Here is a 22,876-nt window from a genome sequence, read left to right on the forward strand (position 1 = left end):
TAATATTCTGACTTTGCTTCGATAGTTTTACCATTGAAAATGTAATGGCAATTCAGCTACTGGTATTCATGCGCTCGGAATATCAGTCCAGATTAACTTTTCGAACAAAGTATTTCGGGGGATATAGAAAACCGTTAATGTTGTGAACAGAATTCATGCAGGAATTTGTAAATAACGAATAATTTAAAATTCGTCATACACAATTTTTATTCTCAAATACATCATGTTTCTGTATAATACTCAAAAATACACAAACAATCACTAGATAATGGATCGTTGAAAGAATCGGACATACGCATGATCAGATGCATTTATGACAAATCCCATCTTCATTACTTACATTGAATTTTGAAATTCTTTTGAAAAGAAGCCACAGATAGTACTGGCAGATTATAAAGGCGAATTTTATCGCATGACTTTTGATATAATGGTAAATGATAAATATATGAACGTGTGGCTTAATATTATACATATACTAGGTTACAAAACATATTTCCTAATTGTTATAACACATTTGCGTTACTAAAATGCTTGGTAACGTAGTCAATCTAACGCGTACAGTAATCTTATACCATTTCTCAAGTATAATGCTACTCAAGATTGATACGTTGATAGGCAGGTAAAATCTATTCGATAGTATTGGCAGATATACTATTATAATAACCGAAACAGGCCAACCGATCTCGTGCCCCTGTTGCGTGATAGTAAAATTACATCTTTGGCACAATAAATACGCTATCGAGCAGTCCGTTTATAAGCCGGTATTAATATAACACTATCATCAATTATCAAAATCAATTCTCAGTGTGCTTTAGTTCGATTGTATGTAAATTTTTCAACACATTCTATTGGGAAAAACGTACACTAGAAATTATTGACTCGATTATTCGAAGTACTTTCGTTTGTCCTGTAAGAACGGTTTCAGCTTGGACCCGAAATTTACACACAACGACATAAAAGTTTACGGAAACACTGGTATGTATCAAAAATCTAATCGCCTAATTTTCAGAGTCACCTTCAAACCAGCATTAGTTTCAATCCAACATTAGGTATCTAATTCTAATCATTCCAATTACGTGTACAGTAAAGTATTGAACATGATTTAAATTTAATATTATCAGGCACAATACATATCACCTGAGATCGCAATTCGATTAGGATGTAGTTATATATAACATCGGCTTAACAGAGCGTCATAATTGAGATCCTACAATGTATACAATGTACATGCGAGTTATATGTGTATAATTAAGAATCTTTAAACTAAAAAAATGAGTCAAATATTTACCTATCTAACCATAAGGTGGATAAACTTTATCAATATTCAGCGACGGTACGCGTACAGTTTGGTTTAAACGAAGTCGTAACATTATTTACGATTCAATTAGTCTATAAGTCTCGTTAGATTATGCACCTAACATTAATGTCAAATCTATCTGCTTGTCACATTTTAATGTGTGTACCTAACTAAATGTAAGAATAAAAATAAGTTTGCCATTGAATTGCTTGGAGCCGTCCAGCAAACTTTGACATCATCAATAAAGGAAATCTAGTTTCCTCATAAGCAGTAATAAAATTCGATTCTTTATATACTCTGACGCTAAGCAGTTAAGTTGCTGGCTATTATTGGCGGAGATCCAGAGGCTGCTATGTGCAGAGGTGATCGCATTCGGTGGAATCTGAGTAGCTCCGCAACTGTGACTGCAACTCGTACGACACCACGACCACCTTCCAATACATCGCTAGCACAGCATACCAAGTTCTGCAAAATATTGAAAACCCACAATTACCCATTAGGAATGGCTTATAAAACTGATTAGTTAAGATAAAATATGAGATGCACATGGCAGTTTTAAAAAGAAATATTTTTTGACAGAGCTCACCACCGAGGTTTTTTTGGAAACTCATGCACTCATGGTGTATAATCATTTAGTTATTGAAAACTGATATTCCGTATAAAAAGAATATTTTATTTTAAAATGACGATATTACAAGGATATATTTTGGTTACACATTACGAGATGGTACACTAGGTTGGTACATGATAAGCGAAGAAGAGAGAAAAAAATATTCGACCATCCGTTTGTATCAGACATGTAAGAAGGAAGATAAAATATCCTGTGAGATATGATCCTGAACAAATTGAAAGAATTAAAACTTTACAATCCAAAAATCACTTTTTCGTGAAATATGTGATCCATCTGCATTTTGAGATCGTGTTTTATAGTCAGACTGAAAATACAAAATTTGATTTGAAGAATCGGAAACCTATTTAAATTTTTTTTTTCATTCTCAGACTTAAAACACAAATGTTACGAAATACTATGTTTATATTAAACGTCACACGCTCAGTATCAAGAAGATTATATGCAGTTCAGATCTTTTTGATATTATTAGACTTGTTCTTGCACTGCTTTAGCGCAGGTCTGATAACTGTGCAGCATCGAAGTGAATAAAACTGGTATACGATAAAACGAGGGATGGAATATTTTTATAGTGCAATCGGTAAAATCGATCGAAAAGTTGCATTTTCCAAGCTTAATGACGTTATATAGTACACATATAGTGCTGTGATTACCAGTACACATATTCTTATAATCCTCAAAAGTTTCTTCAACAGCAAAAGTAGCGAATAATTTGAGATTGTCGAATATTTGCTGTAATGAATAATCACGTGCACTGTATACCACGCACATAAGTATGTAGATTGCATGTAAACCACACAGTCATTTACTTATGATATCGCAAATTACATAGTTTTCGAGCAGAATCTTGTGAATGTATATTACAGATGTACAATTGCTCAGGTTGACCCTCAAACGAGTAACGTGTGAAAATCGTAATAATCGTCTCAGAATCAACCTCCGCAAACATACATGGACAAATCTTTCACAGGTAACAATGTAATTGAAATAATGTAGATTAGTAGAAAAAAAAGTTCATTTGAAAAATAGAATTCATGCTGTATAGTAGTGGTTCAAATTGATTTACACCATTATTTCAATCAACCACTTTATCTTCCAACTTCGGACCAATCATCACATATACTTATACAAAATAATTTTTTTCAATAAATAAATAATGATTGAAAACTGGTTTATATCATACAATAATAAATTAAGAACCAATGCATAACAATTAAAAGCAAACGCTTAAGCTTCTAGTAAAAAACCAAGCACCAATTAGATTAATTAAATGATGTACAATAACGAATATTAATAATAACGGAATGATTTCGCTTCCACATCATACAACAAAGACGTTAAATTAGTCAACTACTTCCTTCCGATAAAAATTTATATCGTCAGCTGAGAGCAACAACATCCCATCTCAGGTTTTGGTTCAACAAAACCTCAGCTCAAAATGTCGTTCAAAAATGTCGGCTATCGTCGGAAATCACTTTGGAAACACGATGTTATCCAACGAAATTCTAAGATGGGATATTGTTGCTCCAAGCCGACGATATCAGAATAAAAACTATACTTCAAATCCAGTCTTTTAGCATATCAATATTCGTACCCGGGCGGATGCCCAATTTTATTAATACTGATTTTATAATTAAAACGCAGGATATAGACATCCGGTATATACATTACAAACAAACTTTCACATCAGACCAATGTACAAATTAGTTGAATCGAGCTTCAATTTTAGGAGGGAAGTTATAAAAATAAGAACAAACACGATTTGCGTTTTTGTTCAAATATCCATATGCCTAATGATAATCAAATCCATTAAAGATAAACTCACTCTGCAAAAATACAAAATGCATTTTCAAAATTTGAAAGAAATAACAAAACCAAGATTGTTCAAAAATGAAAATAAAATAATACTATTTATTATCCACCTATTCCCTGCGAAAAATCGGTTGCCATTCAGCTTGGCCATATCATGACTAGATAGAATGTATCATTGAGACTAGAGGGTGAAACTTTGAATGGCAACAGTTCACTTAGATTTCAAAATATAATGATGCCTGCGAGCAGATGAGATTATTGCAATGAATGCTATGTAGCAAATATTATGCAAAGTTATTACAGTAGCATTGAAAATAAATAATTGGTAATTCCTACCTGAATTACAAAAGATTCCTGTGAAATAGTATAAATAAAGTTCGCTAATTTGTACGTACTTATTACAGTATAATCTAATACAATATATGTATGTAAATTTACGTTGTTGCGAGTTCAAGGACAAATTTAAATGCTAGTATCAAAAGTTGACGTCAATTCCAAACTTGTACCCAATAAGATAGAAGCACGTGTCAGAATAACCATTTGGTATGGAACTTACACGTGGAGAGATTTCGCCTTTGAATCGAACCTTCATAATAAATTGATTGATTGATTAATATTAAATATAACTCGTGTTAATACTCGTGCTACGCGTATGAATTTTACACGTAGGTATACGATTACATTTGGCGCGCATCTATGAAAATAAATTAGCAGCAGCAGGAACGCGGTGACCCTGCTCTGCTGTGCCCTGCCGTCTATGTTGGGCTAAACTGCTTGAGAACTGTTCGTCCTGTAAATGTTACTGACATATGTCGAATAATTTAAACCGCAAAACCTTATGAATATTTTCTGATATGTTCGAAGAAACGAAAGCTCAATTGATAGTTACATATACATCTGCTTATTTTTGGAAGAAATTATAATCGTTCACGGGCCAATCAATTCTCGAGAGCCTCGGCATTTTGGTCGACTACACTAGGAATATCTAACTTCAAAGGCATGTTTAATGTTACAAAGCTAGGTTAATTGGAACACGCACAAGATATTTTCTTACAAAAGTGTTTATACATATTGCCAATAATGCGATATAATCAGCCATCTCTTATTTTTTCATCCTTGATGCGTATTAAGTAATAATTAAGCACCGTTCTGATATACATGTCCACATTGCATTTAAGCGCGATCTGTTATATCCTACAATCTATGCAGCGAATGTTAATGGCTAAGAATTACAGCTGTTGCAGCAAAATTATAAAAGGTCCGTCAACTGTTCGGGAATTAACCTTCCTACTCAGGGATTGGAAAAATATATAGTAGCATCAGAGTAGTAATAAACGTGGCAAAAAGCATCGAGGAGAGGACGCTGTCCTGAATCGTACGAGATGAACCTGCAGGTTCTTCGAAGCCCTCTAATTCAACAAGCGCTGATACTAGACGCCCGAGAGCCTCCAGCCCATAGGCATCCATGTAACCCACGTCCATGATCGCGTCCGCGTCCAACAACACCTCCTGCAACCAACAACCACACTAGTCAGTCCCAGTTTTTCACCTTCCAGACTTTTCATTCCCGTTTAAATCTACATCTCATAACAGTCCGTATTTCTTTTCATTAATATCTTCGTAAATTTCGTTATAGCCTCTAGCATCCATCTAACAATAATTCAACGAACAATTTCATTTCATCTTTTTACCCACTGTATTCAGTAAATCATAATAACTTTTGACAGCTTTTTTTCCCTCTCTTTACAGTTACTGTTTTAATGACTAACTAACTCGGACATTTTCGATTAAGTATGACTTCTAAAAAAGCATCATTGTTACGACCTATCAGACACAAAAGCAAATATCATCCATTGCATGCAGCTAACACGTCTTCCTGCTTTCACGCGTTGTCAAATATTAATCTTCACGTATTTTAAAGAAAATAAATGACATCGTTGTATTGTCAGTTACATTCTTGTACTGGGGAATGTAGAGAAGTAGGGACTGACTAGTAGTTGTTGGATTGGCACGTTTTTCACTGAGAAAATTCAAATGACTAATTTCTTCACCATTACCTACGCATTCACATAATCAGGCATGAAAAAGCTAAAGTAATACAACCCATTACACCTTATCAATAATATGAGGTGGTGCCGATTAATGTTTTCATGATCCTTAGTATTTAAATCAATTAAATCTACCTCTCACTCACCATGCAAATATTTACTACATATACAAGAAATGAGCACGACGAGTGAATAACTTGTCAATAAACGTGCATTCAAGTTTTCAAAAATTGCCTGATAACTTGGTATCTACGCCTACAGATAAAACGAAGCTATTATATAGGTCTATTGATTACAAAATACCTTTATGATACACCGAATGACTATTTAGGTGAGAGCTGTATTGATATGTACAACATTATTGTGCTGTATTTAGATAAAAAACGTGATAGGAGAATAAGAAATATGATCCCTTCTATAAGGCACAGGGTAATTTTTGTAAGCATAATAACATTTACTAATGCATGCGGGATATGTATCCTCGATACCAAATTTTATAATTTCGTGACACTTATCCTATAATCACTCTGAAATGTATATTTCGTACCTCGTCTACTCCGATCTTTCTGCACGCTTCAAGAAAGTTGTCAACGTTCCGCCTACATCTCGCCATTGTCAGTTTCGGCTATATAAATCACAGTGATCAGTTGAATAGAACAAATTATATGGAAAGCAGCATATGAAAAATCCTCACTTAAGCCTAAATATTTGCATCATACCGTGTACAAGATTGTAAACTTACCACAGCAGGAGAAGGAACATGAATACTGGCTACAGAACGAGGTCTAACGTGGTTTGCCAGATGACACAGAACAACACCGTCGGTCAAAGCTGGCGCCAGGTCTTCCGGAAGAGCCATCTTCAGTCTTGTCTCTATGTGCTGCATCAAAGGCAAAGTGACATTTAAACGTTAGGCACTTTGAACAGTCACCAACAGTGATTTCTCTGCAGATTCATACAATTGGGCCTAAAACTTACACTTCGAAGCTGTTCAATCAAATCTGCCTCCTCTTTGGCTCGTTCGAATTCTCTGCGCATTGTAAATGAATATTTTTCAGGCATGTTACTATTCCATGTGACAGACCGTGTTGATTTAGGACTTCCACTACTTCTATTTGGACTCTTGTTACCTAAAGCAGAAAAAAGTTTTTCGATTGTTTTGAAGAGGTAACTAAAATATTCGTAGAAAAATTGTTTTTACAAAAGTTGTGTAAAAAAATTAACTACCATCCACGTATCCTATAGCAGTTTTGACGAGTCTTGGCGCATGACTTGGGCTAGAATTTATCGACGAAATACTAGTGGAAGTTTTTATAGGTGAGTTAGGCTTTCTGTAAGTTTGCTCAGTGAGTTTTCCGTTTTTGTTGTTATACTCGTTATTGCTACCACCATTGAAAATGCCTGCATTTTGATAATTGATACGGGACGGTGGTACTTTCTGTACCGGCCTTTTCAGTGAATTTTCATCAGTGAATATTTGCTTAGACTGAGAATTATCTTTGGCTTGATTAGCATCTGATGCTTCGTTGCCGTGGGATTCATTCGCAGATTCATTGCCTGGTGGTGTAATCTGCTTGGATAGCCTGTACACGCTAGGCCCTTCGTTCACCCTCTGCTGTCTCAAAGCCTCTTTGTATTCCCTTAAAAAAATCAAACATACAATTACTACCAATGGTTATTTCACCAGAATTTAATAATTATACATCACATAAAAATATAAAAAAGAGAAAACAACAAGAGAAAATGAATAACAGAACTGAAAGAGAAAAACAAAATTGTTGCAGCACCGAACTTGGGTCTCAGAAGAAAGAGCGTTACCTGTATGTTTGGATGTGATTCAAAGGCCTCTTTTCATCTCCGTTGACCTGTAGCGAATTGTTGACTGTTGTTTGAATAGGTTGTATAGATTGCGGGGTGCCAAGGGGTGGTTCGTGTGTGATTTGGGTCAATGGAACACTTTCCAAGTAGCTGAAAAAACACTCTCAATAGCATCTCTCATGCACGCATGCAAGTTACGCAGCACAATTTTACGTCCTTGGCACTGTTATTAGTAATTTAAAATACTAAATATTCACACTGGATGTAATTACAAATAAAGAGCAACCGGGACGTCGAACTGTCGCGTTTTTCAATAATCAAAAGAAAAAAAAACCACAGAGAGAATATTGAAATTGAAAATTCAATAAAAAAACATACCCTGATATGGTAGAAGCACTTGGACAATTAGCTCCTATTATTCTCCGCGGATCACCACAGTTATCAGATGTGCTTCTTTCCAGCTTCCGCTTCTCGAGTTGGTCGTGCAGTATCATTGCCTGGAAGAATAAATTTCACGATGAAACAAAAATGTTTAGATGTGTAAAATCTTCGCAAATTTGTATTCAACAACGCGTAAACGATACAATAGTCGGATCCATCGCAAAAGTAACGAAAAATCTAATCAAACTTTATCTACCTTTCCTAGTTCATCCTCCAGCGAGGTGTGCTCCCCCGGCGATATCGTGCTGGGTGTCGAAGTACCACTGCATGAGCCATTGATTACTGCTGGTTCCCGAGCAGGCAGAGCGATGGACAGCGGTGAGCATTCTTGACGCCAAGGTCCGCGAACGTCGCCCTCGTGGACCTGGGGAATGAGAAGGAACTGGAAATACGTTTGAAAAATAAGCTGAATCGTAGACTCGCGTCTCTTGGACGAAAACTAAATGGAAACAATCAATACAAGGACACCAACCCCAGGGTGGATTTCCTGCGACCATCGTTTGTCAACTCCGTCGCTTGTGCTGTACCCGCTGTCGACGTTGTGGCGTCTGTGGGACCTTATGTCAAGGGTGGCGTGTCCGCGGGCCTCCAAGGGAATGCGTCGAGCCCTTCCGCCCCTCGCACGCTCGTGCTTCACGGCCTGTCTCTCAAGGTACTTGAAGATATGAATACGACCGCGGGTGCATAACTGTAATGTAATGAATAACTTTGTGAGCAGAGAACGAGACGGAATTATATGAAATAACGTGGTTGTCGACCTACCGAAGCGGGCGGCGAAGTCAGAGGGTTTTCCATCAGCTTGAGGTCAATGAGGCTCTTCATTTTCCTGAGCTCGTTAGGTAGCACAGATATTCGGTTTCCACTGACGTCGAGCTTCACCAGACGAAGGTACGTGAGCTCTATGAAACATTAAGGCAAACAGAAATACCTGGTTAAACGATTACATTTACGTATACGTTTATATATTTCGACTAATTCTTACCTATTGGTAGCTGCACCAAAAGATTACTCCTCAAGTCGAGGCTCCTGAGCCTTGGCAAATCTCCGATCCGCGGTGGAAGAGTAGATATCTCATTGCACCCGGCGTCGAGTTCAGCCAGCGCTGACATCCTGCCAAGTTCTTCGGGAAGGGAAACCAGCCGATTGTGAGCGACGAGTAAAGTTTGAAGCGGAAGGCGACACACTTCCCGCGGAAGGGTGGTGAGTTGATTACGACTGTACGGGAGATAAGATTGATTGTTTTTATTTTTTTAATTTTTACAAGCTCAATCCTTGTTCAACTATAATTCATGCACGCCATTCGTGTGTGTGATCGTTAAATCACCTCAGGTCAAGGTAGGCTAGGGACTGGAGCATGACGACGGTGTCGGGAATAACACGAATCGCATTGTGGTAGAGTTGAAGTTTCTCCAGAAAAGGGTACTCGGTTACTTCTTCAGGCAATTCCGCGAACCGATTTTTCGACAAATCTGCAACAGAAACGAATGCATACTTTTAAGACTCCGTATATCTGATGTCGGAATACATTTTAATGTCGACGAAAAACCCACGTCTGTATCGAATAGTATGATAGTTTTCGATATGTTTGAAGAATATTCAATCTGCACGATGAATGACTGGTTCAAGATAGATTGGAAAAGAATTTAATTCATTTGGCTTGTGCAGGCCACTTCCATAATAGTTGTTTGCGTGCTTCCATACCGATAGTCCTCGTGGATTTATTGTTCTATCGCGAGTAAAATTCGCAGTCATAGATCACGTTCAAGTTCGAACTATAAATACGTCAAACTGTAATATAGCTACCAGCTCAAGTTTTCGGTCGGGGTCGATCCAGAAGTTGCAAAATTTATTGCTAGCATTATTACACGCGATACGATGACAATTTCTTGTATTTTACTTTGTTTTACAAGGTAAAAATAATTTCTTAAACATGACGGGATATCTTTGACCACGACAAATAATTAGCGTGAGTAGATTTTCCGATCAAACGCGAAAGCACCAAATAGGAAAAAAATGATGGAACTTTTACACTGGCACCACGCAAGTTCTTTAGATCTATAAGTTCGTCGTACCAACTCGATGAATAACATTTAGGACAGTATTCATACTACCCCAAGAATAATGAAATATTGAAAATGTTAATCATATAGCTGGCGAACACGTAGAATGAAAATTAGTTGTACATGACGAAGAAAACAGTGTTTCTTCTAAAAACAAGATCATTTTAGGAGAAAGACAGCAAACATTGACGGAGAGAAGTTTTTACATTAAAAAATTAGAGACAACAAGTTTGCTATCTTATTGTAAAGCGTGGGACGAGAAAGAAAAAAAGTCAACCTAGAATGACTGCACGACTCGATGTTCTAAAATATTAAAAAGTATAGACTGAGCGTGGAAATCCTCCATTAGCCCGTAGCAGTATTCGACATACAGCTTCAAGTACTCGTCGAGCTACCTGTTCCTGGCGCATAGTGTACGTACTACCATACGTATGCATTTGCACACCCTAAGTGCACATACACCTGAATCCACACCGTATATAAAAGTGCGGGGCGTAGGTAGGAACACAACCGTGCAAGATAATGATTCCTGAAGCATTTACACCGACGGGCAGTCCCTAGTTTCCCCGTAGCAACAACAGCTGCGTTGGAAAAGGGCACGGAGTTGGCCGGGACGAGGAAGTGTGTATTCGTGAATGGGGCGTGCGAGCCACGTGCCCGTCTCCGAAGGGTGGCTCGCAACTCAGCTGCTGCCGGCGCCGAACGCCCTGATCAATACGCTCCTGCGGGTCTCGGGGATCCTTCTTACGCTTGGCACGCGTAGAAACGAAACGAAGGGAGAGACCTGGAGAACTGGGAGTGAAGAGGAGAGAGAGGAAGGTTGGATGAAAAAAGAAGCAAGAAGAATAGGGTGCAGAGATGGCTTGATTCGATAATCGATTGATTGCAATCTCCTCGAAGCGTCCGGTCACCGCGACCTCGGGTTAATTGCGTTAATAAAGCAGGCCAATTAGCGGCCAAGGTGAAAACACCGTCCTCTACCTGCAATACGTACAACCTCGACGGCGTGATTGTTGCAGCATCCACGTCATGCACACGATGCTGTAATATATATAATAAGAACACGTTGCAACATGGTTGAATTTAGGGCAGTCTTCGAACGAACTGCAGTAGCTGAATTTCCGTCATTAGCGTATAGCAGGTTGAACCTACCAATCGCGCAAGTACGGTAATAACCGATGACGTGATTTTGAAAAAATGAATTGACCGTTATATAACATTGTCGACGCTCGTCTAAATATAGGTACACTCATTGAGAAAATCTGAAAATGATATTCCGACGACACGAGTAAAATCCCAAGATAACACAACAGAGGATTATTTTTACTGGTCATAAATATAACCATATGTATTTTCATTTCCAGGACTTGCACCGGGCACCCTACACGTTTCCCCTCGTTTGGAAGGGGATAATCCGGAGTTCGCCCCAAGGTCGAGGTCCTTGGCGTGCACTAGCCGATCGATAGGGCGCACCAAGTGCACATGCGAGGGTGTGCTAGCAAAGACGAGGAGGAGGATGAGGACTTGCAATGCTTATCGAACGATGTCGTTGCGACTAAAGGAGCGTGATATAATAGGTGAAATATCGGAGTGCGGACATTGAAGTAAGTATCGCGAATCGGTAAGTGCGTGAAACATACAAAATTAGCGTGGGAAACACGTTCCGTGATCATCACTTTCGCTATGTCTACTCAAATGGAACTGCCATATATGTATAATAGACTCTCTGCGCCAACTGTCGCGTCATTTTTATTCCTTTCCTGCTTTGCACGGTGCGCAGCAGGGTGGATGCCCGGTTCATATTGGGTCACTGAACCCCGACTTCGCCGAGTTTCTCAACAGTACATAGTAAACACAATATAATTTCAAATAGTTATTGTAATTATATTAATTATCAAGGGCCGTCTACGCTCGTCGTCAATATAATCAAAGTAACGATAAAGAACGAGATTGGCGTCGGTTGCTGCCGCTTCTGCTGAGATTTAACTTTGTTCCAACCACCCACGGGATTCCGATACAGCGATTACAGTTGCAAAGGGGGTATGGATAGAGCCTCGCTGTCGAAGCGAAAACCTGGGTGCTATTACACGCCGCTGTACAACTCTACATAAGCCGGTGTACACACATGGATACACAAATGTCTGCTGATTCGAGCCTCGTGTCTTTGAGAGATGACGAGACCATCAAAGCGATATTGTATATTGCAAATTTATGACGCGACAAAAGCATCATTTTTTGTGTAGATCAGAGGATCATCGTCGTGCAAAATTCAATTTATCGTCCAAATTACTTATTGCGGTAAGTCATACCGGCTGTATAACCGATTCATATTAATCTCGTGCAAATCTTAATATCGTATTTAACGATTATTTTTCTGAATTAAGAATTTACAGCACGAAGGACAACTCCTCCTGGGTCATTGATGTACTCCGGGCCAATAGCTGCTGATTTTGCATGCAGGTCGCGTCGAGCTGGCGCGTCCGTACCGGAAGTGGCTGCTACGGTCTTGCGACACAGAGGCGCGAGGCGACCCAAGGATAACGTAAAGTCAAGTCGAGTAAACCGCAAAAGACAGTTTACATCGCCTGTGCGGGAGTCAAGCCGGGAAAAGCAGGCATGCAAGCAGCTGTACCGGGGAGTGCGAACAAAATTTTCGTTGTGGAAAATGACGATAAATCAAAATCCTGTCGCATGGAGCGAGCGAAAATGATTCCAGGAGTTGGCATATTACTCATGATATTATACGATGAACGTGACGTTGCTCTGCGGGGTTCTGACTGGGTCATCGAACGATTAAGGTTAATTAAGTCGTTTCTCGTAACTACTTAGTTTGTTTTGTAGTTGCATGGGCTAGTCGTATGTTCTACGTCATGTTCTGGGTGCAACCAGATGATGAACAACGACGCGACGTCATTTTCGCCGGGTTCTTTAATTTTAGAAAATCTCTGTAATATTGATCTGTGCTTCCTGCAAATGCAACAGTGACCAATTTCTATGCTGTGGAAGCGGTAGGACTAGCGATGAAAAAACATGGCAAGATTTTTGTGGAAATCTTATTCCGTTGGCGGAACAAAGAAAACAATGAAAATGAAATAATAATAACGCAAGGCCCTTGCCCGTTTATATATCACCGCGCATGTGTTAGGTGCTTGACGTTAACGTCAAACACGTGCGGCGAGAGAGGCTGAGTCTTATAAGTGAAAAGAAGATATTGACGGCTGGAGAGAAGAGAGTGAGAGGTCGACGATGCCGAGCGAGAAGAGGCCTAGAGAAGCGATTCCTCGGGATTTATATCAATGTATTTGCCGCTCGTGCTGCAGGCGAGAGAAGAAACGCATATTCGATTTTGGCCACAAGAGTGTTTTACCTCCGCCGGGTATCGAAACTTGACGCGCGCACATTCTTTACGAGAGAAACAAAGTGGCGGCTTCGTCGCACACCATAAGCTGTCACCTAATCGTTACTGTTGTATCATCGATCGAACTGTGATATTATTGGCATCAGCGAGGTTACTCGGCTTCATGAGCACGAGAAGTTGCGATTATCAGTGCTATATATTTGAACGAAGGGAGTGCCATTCCATCAGACTAAACACGAAAATCGATGTGCCTACCAATTACCACTTCGTTAATTAAATGGTTGCGTGTATCGGGCTTTCGAAGCATGTCGTAAACTTATCGCAAGCTCCACCTTTTTTTCATCGATGTCTCAAATATTGATACGGCTTATACAATTCACAGACAGCTCGGTGTGATGCACCTCCATAAAGGATCAATTGATTTTACGTGAGATACGAATGTATCTCGTGTCATATATACACAGATAGTACGTAAATGAAATGAGCCAAATACATGAATGTGAGTTTTTTTGCCTCATGCCTCATTCAATATGCGAATGAATTATTTTTCTCCCGTCTTACACCGAGACACTATCTCTTGCACGATTATTTCTTGTCGAAGAATAATACAATTTGGTAACATAATTAAAGCGAAATTCGACACGACAAAGGATAAAAGTATACCTCGACACAATTATACAGTTAACACGTATCCGGATACATTACACCGGCAGCAAGGCCATAGAAATGACAAGTCTACACGTAAGAAAAGAGATGGAAGAACGGAAACTTCCTCCTCCGTAATGAAACTCGATTAGCGCGAATCGACCACCGTCCCGTCGCAGAAACATTTATACATAATCCCACAGGGTTCGGCCAGCGACACCCCCCAAGCAATTGCTCTCTCCGTAGTGCCTCTAATATTCTTGTAACGTAATATACGATTTCTCGCTTGAATTCGGAGCTGGAGCGAGCAAAGTCGGAGGAGTCCCTGATCCTCATCGCAGGGCGAGGAGCCCTACCAGCGGGGTAAGGCGCCGGGCTCTAATTATAACCCGTGGCGTAAAGTAAAACGACCGCGTCAACGTATCTTGAGATCGAGCCGTCTAGGTATCGCGTGCGTTGCAGCAGGAATATGCATCTTAAAGGATGCCCACGCGTGGACACCGGACTTGCGATCGCACGCTCGTGCACCTCAAGTGGTAGGTAGACAGCCAGACTGCGTGTACTTACAACTTCAGTTATTAACCCCCGAGGCAACACGCACGTGTACCTGCGTCCACCGACGGATCTCCTGTCTATTCCTGTGGGGCCGGGCCACCGGTCGTCGGAGAGAAAGCGAACGACGAACGCCAGGACATCCGGTCGTCCGATTCCCAAACGGTCGTATAATGTCTTCCACCGTCATCGTGAGCGATATCCAAAGCTTGATATGTAGACGTTGCGCCCAGTGACGTCAGCTCCCGTGGATAATACAACACTTGCATTGTAGTAATGTTTAGTGTCGAATGCGTGTGTGTGTGTGTGTGTGTGTGTGTGGTCATCGCGCGGCTTTGTACGCAGCTTGTGTATGTATATAATACGCATACGTCATATCGAGTATTACACTAGGGATTATGAATGTGCTGTATTGTACCCACCAGGTGCAAGAGCGGAGTATTAAAATACGATTGTTTGTTATGTGCTCGGTGGAAAGAAACCTATTGATTTGTTTTATTCTTTGAATCACAAGTAGGTCTGGAAGTTGCTTTTCAAAGTCAGAGAAAGGTTTTATTATACAATGGTCAACAATATCTTGCTCCTACCACATCGCACACTATTTTCGTAACTTACACAATGGTTTTCATACTCACTGAAACGGAAATATCTTCTCTACAATTGGATGTGCGTCGAGAAAGTTATCTTTATTATATCGTTTGAAATATTAAAATACGAATTTTAATTTCATTACAACTAATGGTGAACGCAAACTACGGAAAATGACTTCGCACAGACTCTGTAAAATTTTTCCATGATACGAAATATCGATGCTATGGGAGGTAACGCGGTTCGATTTGAGCACAAGGAATTCATCGCTCCGCCCCGATGGACGTCTCACAAGAAAAGCCGCAACACGGCATTATGGAATATCGACCTAATGTGTCGTTTGGCCTCCTCCCCTGCAGCTGCTGCTCCGGCTACCGTACACACCGTACCATCATGCTATCTTTAGAAGCGGAGGACGCGGACGAACCCCGCCTACGGAGAAGTCGCAACGATTTCTCCTTCGCAATACTATCAGGATGCGCGGAACGAGAGCTTCCAGTGAACAAGTGAAGAGGATATAGTAAGCATGCAGCGTCACCACGAGATATTCGCGAAGCAGCGACAGCCTTCCCATGGGAAATCCCCGAGCGAGATATACCTCGGGGAACAAATACTTTACTGCAATTCACGAGGGTCTAACATCGTCGCAGGGAAAATATAATCAATTCCATATAGATACGAATACAGATATCGTCCATATCTAGCATACATGCGCAATATGGAATTTTTTCACGAAGGACAGATTTACATACATAGACTACTATGTTCAACATACATACGTATAACATACGTAAATACAATCGTTCTTCCTGCAGGCATAAAAGTTTAAGTATTTCTGAGTGACTGCGAAAAGCCTATAACGTATGTTCCGTCATTCTCATTATCATCCATTATCTGCATGACTACAATTATATACGTTTGTCCGTTACATGAGACAAAGGATACAGAAAAGGTGTAGATAAAATCACAACTGACGAGCTACATGAGTAGCGGAGCAGAATTGTGGTTTAGTGCAAATAGAAGTTGTACGATGTAAGAATCTTTGCTTATTAAGATATGACAAGGTGGAATTAATTGAAATACTCGTCAACGCCAATTGTATATAACAAGTAGAACCGCGCGCTGGGTCATGTTGAATGGATGTTAAACTTTTAAAACGCATTTGTCGTACGACATCTACCACGTCACGCTGCCAGAAACGCTGAGTAATTTAGGGGCGCAATGACACCCTCGTCGTAGCTAAGGGGGAAGCCGACGATCTAATCAGAAGAAGGAAATGAGGGGTACAACTTCGTTATGCAACCCCCGCAGGTCAGTTTCTCGGGAAGGAAATGAATTCCGGGAAGACCGGCGTAAAATAGTATAATATAAGATGAAGTAGAAACGACGAGTGCAAATTGGTCGGTGTGTGTGTGTGTGCGACTGCAGATTGCGGAGTGCCTGCGGCATTGTAAAAATAACAATTCTCCTCATACACGTAATAGGGGCGAATAAAAATTCTGCGCATCTTGGCAAACCGACCCACAAGTAATGCCAAGGCGGCTATAGCTAAGCTTGGAAAATCTCTCAGCCCCTCTCCGCAAAAAGCACTCGAGAGTACATACATACCGAAGTGGTAAACGTGGCGTACTTTACGCTTTTACCTCGGCGTACCCTAAAGCGCCTGCTAGCAACACAATAATAAACCGGAAAATAGGACGGAGCAGGAAGAATGGCGGCTAGGTTTCCACGCATTGGTGTACTACAAAGGAAACGCGTGCGTTAGCCATACACGAGCAGAAACCACTGGAGAATGAAATATAATAACGTTCCATTTACGCGAGGTGAAATGGTCCAGAAGGGGAGAGCCTCTCGATGTACGGACCTCGATCAATCCGATGAAAAACCGCAAGCAGAACCATGATCAAGATTGCCTGCGGCGCTCGAAATAGTACAAGAAATTCAGAATCAGGTATATGTTTTGTGCTTAGAGGCTATACAACACTTTATCGTGCCAACTTTCAAGTTAGCAAATATAAATACAGAAACAGTGGAAAGACCTGTAACGGTAAACGTAATGGGGGGGAAAAATAAACACTTCCCTTCTCTCTCTTTCCCTCTTCACATACTGCCTAAGGGGACCTGTCCCAGGGATTAATGAAGCATCAGTCCATCTTTCTTGTGTCGTTCAATTGGAATTACGCAATTCGTATCTGCAATGTAATAGGAGAATGTAGGCTTCGTATTGCCAGGAGTTCTACTGACCGTTATAGGAACAAGGTATCAGAACCCTCGACTGTTTAATCACTCCGAGATTGTGACTGATTGGAACATTATTGGTAGCATATCGAGGTTTACTGGGAAAAGATAAAGACCGAAACGTTATAAATGTCGACGCAGCCCATATCGGAATCACCATCGAATGAGTGGTGCTCCGGTTATCAGGTGCGATACTGATCTTCCGTTCTCTTCGTTCACACCTGTGCAACGGGCGTATCGGAATAGACAGGAGAACAGGAGCAGTTTTGCATTCCTGCACGTTTTACAGTTAAGTGCCTCGGAGAAAGAAGAAACAACGAAACGAATGCCTCCTGCGAGAATTCATCGTTATCCGCCCGTTCAAAGTCCTGTACGGAACAAACATGCACTCCACGAGTATGTTTGTCGCGGCACAGCAAACCTATGTATGTGCACACAAAGGGACCGACAGAACTTTGTTATTTAATGTTGAATAAATGAAGAAATAAATAGGTATGTACGTCGATTACATCAACAAGGACCGTAGGGAGAAGGGTCGCCTCGCCGCGTTCTTCTGTAGACTTTCTCTAGTAAGTCGGCGATGACGACTGAAATACACAATATAAACTATTGCAAATCTAAATGCACGCCGTAATCGGTCCTCGTCTCGTACCGAAGCAACGTGATGCGCATACGTATTTAATAATTCAATCACATTAACGCTCTCCCCGGTATCGCGTTACCGAGGAATAAGCAAACCTGACGAGTTGCGTCAACTGTAATAACTTTTTTTTCCAATAAATTGTTTTCGAGTTAAAGCTACTTTTCGATGGGAAGCTCGCGTTATATTTTCCTGGAAGCTTATCATCACTTTTACGGTCCGGAAATTAGTACCATGCTAGAGACGTAAAGATAGCCAGGAACCTTTGTTACAAGAATAGGAAAATGTCAAAGAGGGGAAAGTACGATACGTCAAGCTTGCGTACATAGATTTTTTCTTTCACGCTTTTTAAAATCTCAGTTAAAATTATGTCTGCAATGAGATGTGATAAGTGGCTGTAATTGTTGATGGAAGACAAAGGGTGCAGGACGAATAATTGGCGTAACAATAAACGGAAAAGCATGGGCGTGACGTAAACAAATCTGACGAGTTACGGAAGCAAAAATCAACGCAATAAGGAGAAATTAAAAATTTAATTTACGAGATACGGTGAACAGAGGTCAACAAAACGCTGAGACATCTGTGCATAACCGTTTGTCTATACCACCGGCGATCGAAGACGGAAGGGAGGGAAACAACAATCGTTCGACATACCAGCGGTAACGGTGTCGCAAAGGTTGTACTTGACGCCGGTTTTCGGAAACTCCTTCAGTTTTCGACCACTCAGTTTTAGCTCGCCGCTGAGGTGCGCCTCTTCTAAAATCCGCTCCAACGAACGGGTTAACTGTTTTTGTATATGACCACTCATGTTGGACGCGACCATCGCCATGTTACATGGTCCGGGGGACTGGACGCACGCTAAATCTCACGAGTCCACCGAATCAACACAACTGTCGTACCTTGACCCTTAACAGACGACGGACTCGGGTCGACTGAAGCTAGCTGCGAGAGCAATCCCCACCCCCTGTCTCGCCACGAATAAACAGAGGCTAGACGCGACACTCGTGAAAAAAAATAAATAAATTTGCTGTCTAACTATACAATTGGACTAAAAGGACTTCATTTATTCCCGTGGATTCCGGACAAAACATTTTTGAACGGTTGTTTAATCGCACTACAGAAACGAACGAATCGTTGAATCGAAAATGTATATCAATGAAATTATGCTTTCAAACTTGACAGTGTGAGTAGACATTCTTTAAAATACCAAAGTGAAAAAATATGAGTATTTCTTTTTTCTTTTCTACTACTTCTTTTCGATTCCACTTTCTCGTTTTTCTCAGTACTACTTGAAAGTGGTAAATAAATACAATTTGAATATCGTCTTACGAATCTCCTATATTTCACGTTTTGCATGGGTTTGACAAATGTTACTCTATTTATAAATATATTACTGAATATGTACAAAGGAATTTTATGTTAGTTCAACAAAGTGGCGAGAGAAGAACATCTCGTTCGTTGTTCAACTCATTTTTAATACATCAATCTTCCAAATCATATAGCTACTGGATCAACAGACATGATTTCGATTTGACTTTTAGTACGACGAAAATGATCATTTAACAAGAGGTTATCATCCGCACTTGAATAATAAAACTAAAATAGATATATACCGTTCACAGGTCATCAATTTTTCTTGGACTTTTGCTCCTGATTTATCCCTAAACTCTGTTCGTACTGTCTAATGATTTCTTGCTGTACCTCAGGCATGCACGGACTATATCTCGAATATTCCATCGTATATTCTCCTTTTCCCTGGGTGGATGAACGTAATTCTCCAATGTAGCCGAACATCTCGTTCAGCGGAACTTCAGCGTATAAGGTAAACCAACCCTCAATTCCGTCCGTTCCAGTTATTATACCATGTCTTTTACTGATTTGACTTATCAAAGCACCCTGAAAAGACAAAAATTATAATTAACTGCAAATCTTGCAGTATCGAATTGTAAAATAGGCACATTCAAATCTATAGAAATAAGTGAATCAACCTGAAATTCTTCGGGAGCGGTTACTTCTACAGCCATAATTGGCTCTAAGATTTGCCACACTCCGTTTTGGAAGACTTCCTTGACGGCACCACACGCTGCGAGCATGAAAGCCAGCTCGGATGAGTCAACAATATGATGACCTCCATCGATAAGCCGAAATTTGATTCCTGCCAACTTGTGGCCAGAGAGAAGACCTTTCTGAGCCATTGTTCGGAATCCTCTTTCGACACCAGGTACAAACTGTTTTGGGACATTAGTGCCCACTGTCTCATCAACAAATTCTAGAGTTGTGTTTGCGTGTGGTGGAAGTGGCTATTGACAATAAACCGCCGTTAGATCCTCCAGAGATATGAGTCTCTCTGAACATTTATAAAACAACATAGCAGTCTCACCTCCATTATGCCGATTACCCTAGCATACTGCCCAGCACCACCGGACTGTTTTTTATGAAGGTAATCGAACTCGCACGGACCAACTAATGTTTCTCTAAAGGCGACCTTTGGTTTCCCAAGAATTACAGGACATGAGTATTCACGTTCCATACGTTGTGCATAAATTTCTAAATGCAGTTCTCCCATACCGGAAACAATGGTTTCCTGAGGGAAAAACCGGAAAAGAAAGCCAAAAGTAATATTGCGTCTCTGTGAGTTTTGTTATTGTTAAGAAACCACAAGGGTTTACCTTGTTATCTGTATCATAATGAAATTGAAACGTGGGGTCTTCCTTCGTAAACCTGGCAACTGCCTTTGAAAAATTATCCCTATGTTTAGAATCGGCTGGTTGAATAGACATGGAAACAACAGGGTCTGGAATAAACATAGATTCCATTGACAGATCCAGTTGGGGATTCGTGACGAATGTATCTCCGGATGCACAATCTACCCCAAAGAGTGCGAATATGTCTCCAGCATATACTTCGTTAACATCTTCCATTTGATTTGCATGAAGTCTGACCAATCTTGAAGTTCGTATCTAAATTATTTATCGAATATTCGTTAGCATCATGTTCCGGGCTCTATGACTGACAATATCGATTATATACTTCTCTGACTTAAATAACATTATTACCTTTTTGCCTGATCTTTTGTTGAAAATATTGTCTCCTTTCACCAACTTTCCTTGGTAACACCGAAAATATGTTAGCTGTCCAAACCTTCCAGCTTCCAGCTTGAAGGCTAAACCAACGAACGAATCTTGCCCATCACGAGCTGGATTTAAAATAACAGTCTCTGGTTCCTCTCTAAAATAAAATTAGATATTAAGCAGACCTTGAGCAGATAAACCCTTATTCCTTAATCGTCTTTTCATTTAAATTTAAAATTCATTAGCATGTATTTACCCTTTCTTCTCTCTTAATGCAACATTCTCCACTTCCCCAGGATTTGGTAAATAACTCAGCACAGCATCGAGAAGCGGTTGCACACCCTTGTTTTTTAATGCTGTTCCGACCAAAACAGGAGTGAATGTTCGTTTCAGACATGTACGTCGAATAGCACTGATTAGATCTTTCTCTGTAATTCCAGATTCATTCAAGAACAGTTCACCAATAGTATCGTCGACATTGCTCAAATGTTCTATGAGCTCTTGCCTCTTTGCGTCAGCCTCTATGTTATCACATGAAGAAAAAAAGCAGGTCACCATTTTAATGAGATGAATTTTGAAAAATTACATTGAAGCTTACATATGTAAAGTAGAAGTAGTGACGTACCTGCCCTCATGTCTTTGGGTATCTCATCCGTTCTAACAACATCACCATACTCTCCATCAAAGTAAACTGCCTTGTTAGCAACAAGATCTATGAGCCCCTTGGTTTCGTTCTCCAGTCCTATAGGCAGTTGGATGAAGGCGGCATTGTGCTTCAGTTTTGCTCTCATCTGAGACAAAACTCTGGCTGGATTTGCTCCCATTCTGTCCAATTTATTTATGAAAGCCAAACAAGGTACGTTGTATCTTTTCATTTGACGATTTACAGTTAAAGTTTGTGACTGTACCCCTCCAACGGCGCACAAGACCAAAACAGCCCCATCTAAAACTCGAAGGGCTCTTTCCACCTCAACAGTAAAGTCCACATGTCCCGGAGTATCAATAATATTTATATTATAGTCTTTCCATACTGTGTATGTTGCTGCTGACTGTATCGTTATGCCCCGCTGTCGCTCAAGTTCCATACTGTCCATAGTTGCACCTACATTATCTTTACCCTTGACCTATCGTACACAGTGAAAGAAAAATTGAAACATCTCTTTCTTCAGTGCTGCTCAAACAAATTAAACGTACCTCATGCATTTTATCAATTCGTCCTGTGTAGTATAAAATTCGTTCTGTAAGTGTCGTTTTCCCAGAATCAATGTGGGCAGAAATACCGATGTTCCGAATTTTTTCCAATTCCTTGTGCTGGGCGTATTTTTCGTACGTTGCCATGTACGCAGACGGAACACGCTGTGGATTAATAATATAACGTGCTGAACTGCTGAGAGCATTTCCTAACCTCAAAAGACGGTGTGATCGGTGCGTTAACAGCAATTCTACTCACCTCAAAGATGTTGAACGGCAAGCTTGTTAGCCGGTTGAGTTTTAAATTACTGCGTAATAAGTTTAATATCGTCATGATTCAATTATTAAAATACTTTACCAAACAAAAAAATGATCTCCGAGTATGAATGGAGTGATTAACCGGCTAACATTGCAATGTAGCAAACGGAGCAGACTACGGATATGTACGGAAACAGATTTTCGACCAATTAGAATTTCGCCATCGCCTAA

General features: G+C 40.2%; 2 protein-coding genes across 7 annotated transcripts; both read right to left on the reverse strand.

Moving 5' to 3' along the window:
* Positions 1–189: 189 nt before the first annotated feature.
* Lrch (Leucine-rich-repeats and calponin homology domain protein) lies at positions 190–19,066 on the reverse strand. Of its 6 annotated transcripts, none has more exons than XM_046612538.2 (14): positions 18,780–19,066; positions 9,369–9,513; positions 9,027–9,259; positions 8,807–8,943; positions 8,517–8,732; positions 8,241–8,426; positions 7,982–8,100; positions 7,604–7,753; positions 7,013–7,425; positions 6,764–6,915; positions 6,528–6,665; positions 6,333–6,410; positions 5,126–5,246; positions 1,601–1,762 (listed from the first exon to the last, which is right to left on the reverse strand). In XM_046612538.2, the coding sequence occupies exons 1-14, from the start codon at positions 18,952–18,954 to the stop codon at positions 1,743–1,745; spliced, it is 2,283 nt and encodes a 760-aa protein (XP_046468494.1). In that variant the 5' UTR covers positions 18,955–19,066; the 3' UTR covers positions 1,601–1,742. The 6 variants fall into 6 exon arrangements, with proteins under 6 accessions (XP_046468492.1, XP_046468494.1, XP_046468493.1 ...); XM_046612537.2 differs by having other exon boundaries at positions 5,117–5,246; XM_046612534.2 differs by having other exon boundaries at positions 1,624–1,762; positions 5,021–5,246.
* A 377-nt stretch (positions 19,067–19,443) lies between these two features.
* On the reverse strand, positions 19,444–22,812 carry mEFG1 (mitochondrial translation elongation factor G 1). The gene is made up of 9 exons (XM_046613491.2): positions 22,647–22,812; positions 22,391–22,552; positions 21,822–22,320; positions 21,453–21,717; positions 21,182–21,353; positions 20,795–21,085; positions 20,506–20,709; positions 20,114–20,425; positions 19,444–20,021 (listed from the first exon to the last, which is right to left on the reverse strand). Exons 1-9 carry the CDS (start codon positions 22,719–22,721, stop codon positions 19,752–19,754), a joined length of 2,250 nt encoding a protein of 749 aa, XP_046469447.1. The 5' UTR covers positions 22,722–22,812; the 3' UTR covers positions 19,444–19,751.
* Positions 22,813–22,876: the final 64 nt, after the last annotated feature.

This window comes from Neodiprion pinetum, chromosome 2 (assembly GCF_021155775.2).
Source record: "Neodiprion pinetum isolate iyNeoPine1 chromosome 2, iyNeoPine1.2, whole genome shotgun sequence".
Taxonomy (NCBI): Eukaryota; Metazoa; Arthropoda; class Insecta; order Hymenoptera; family Diprionidae; genus Neodiprion; species Neodiprion pinetum.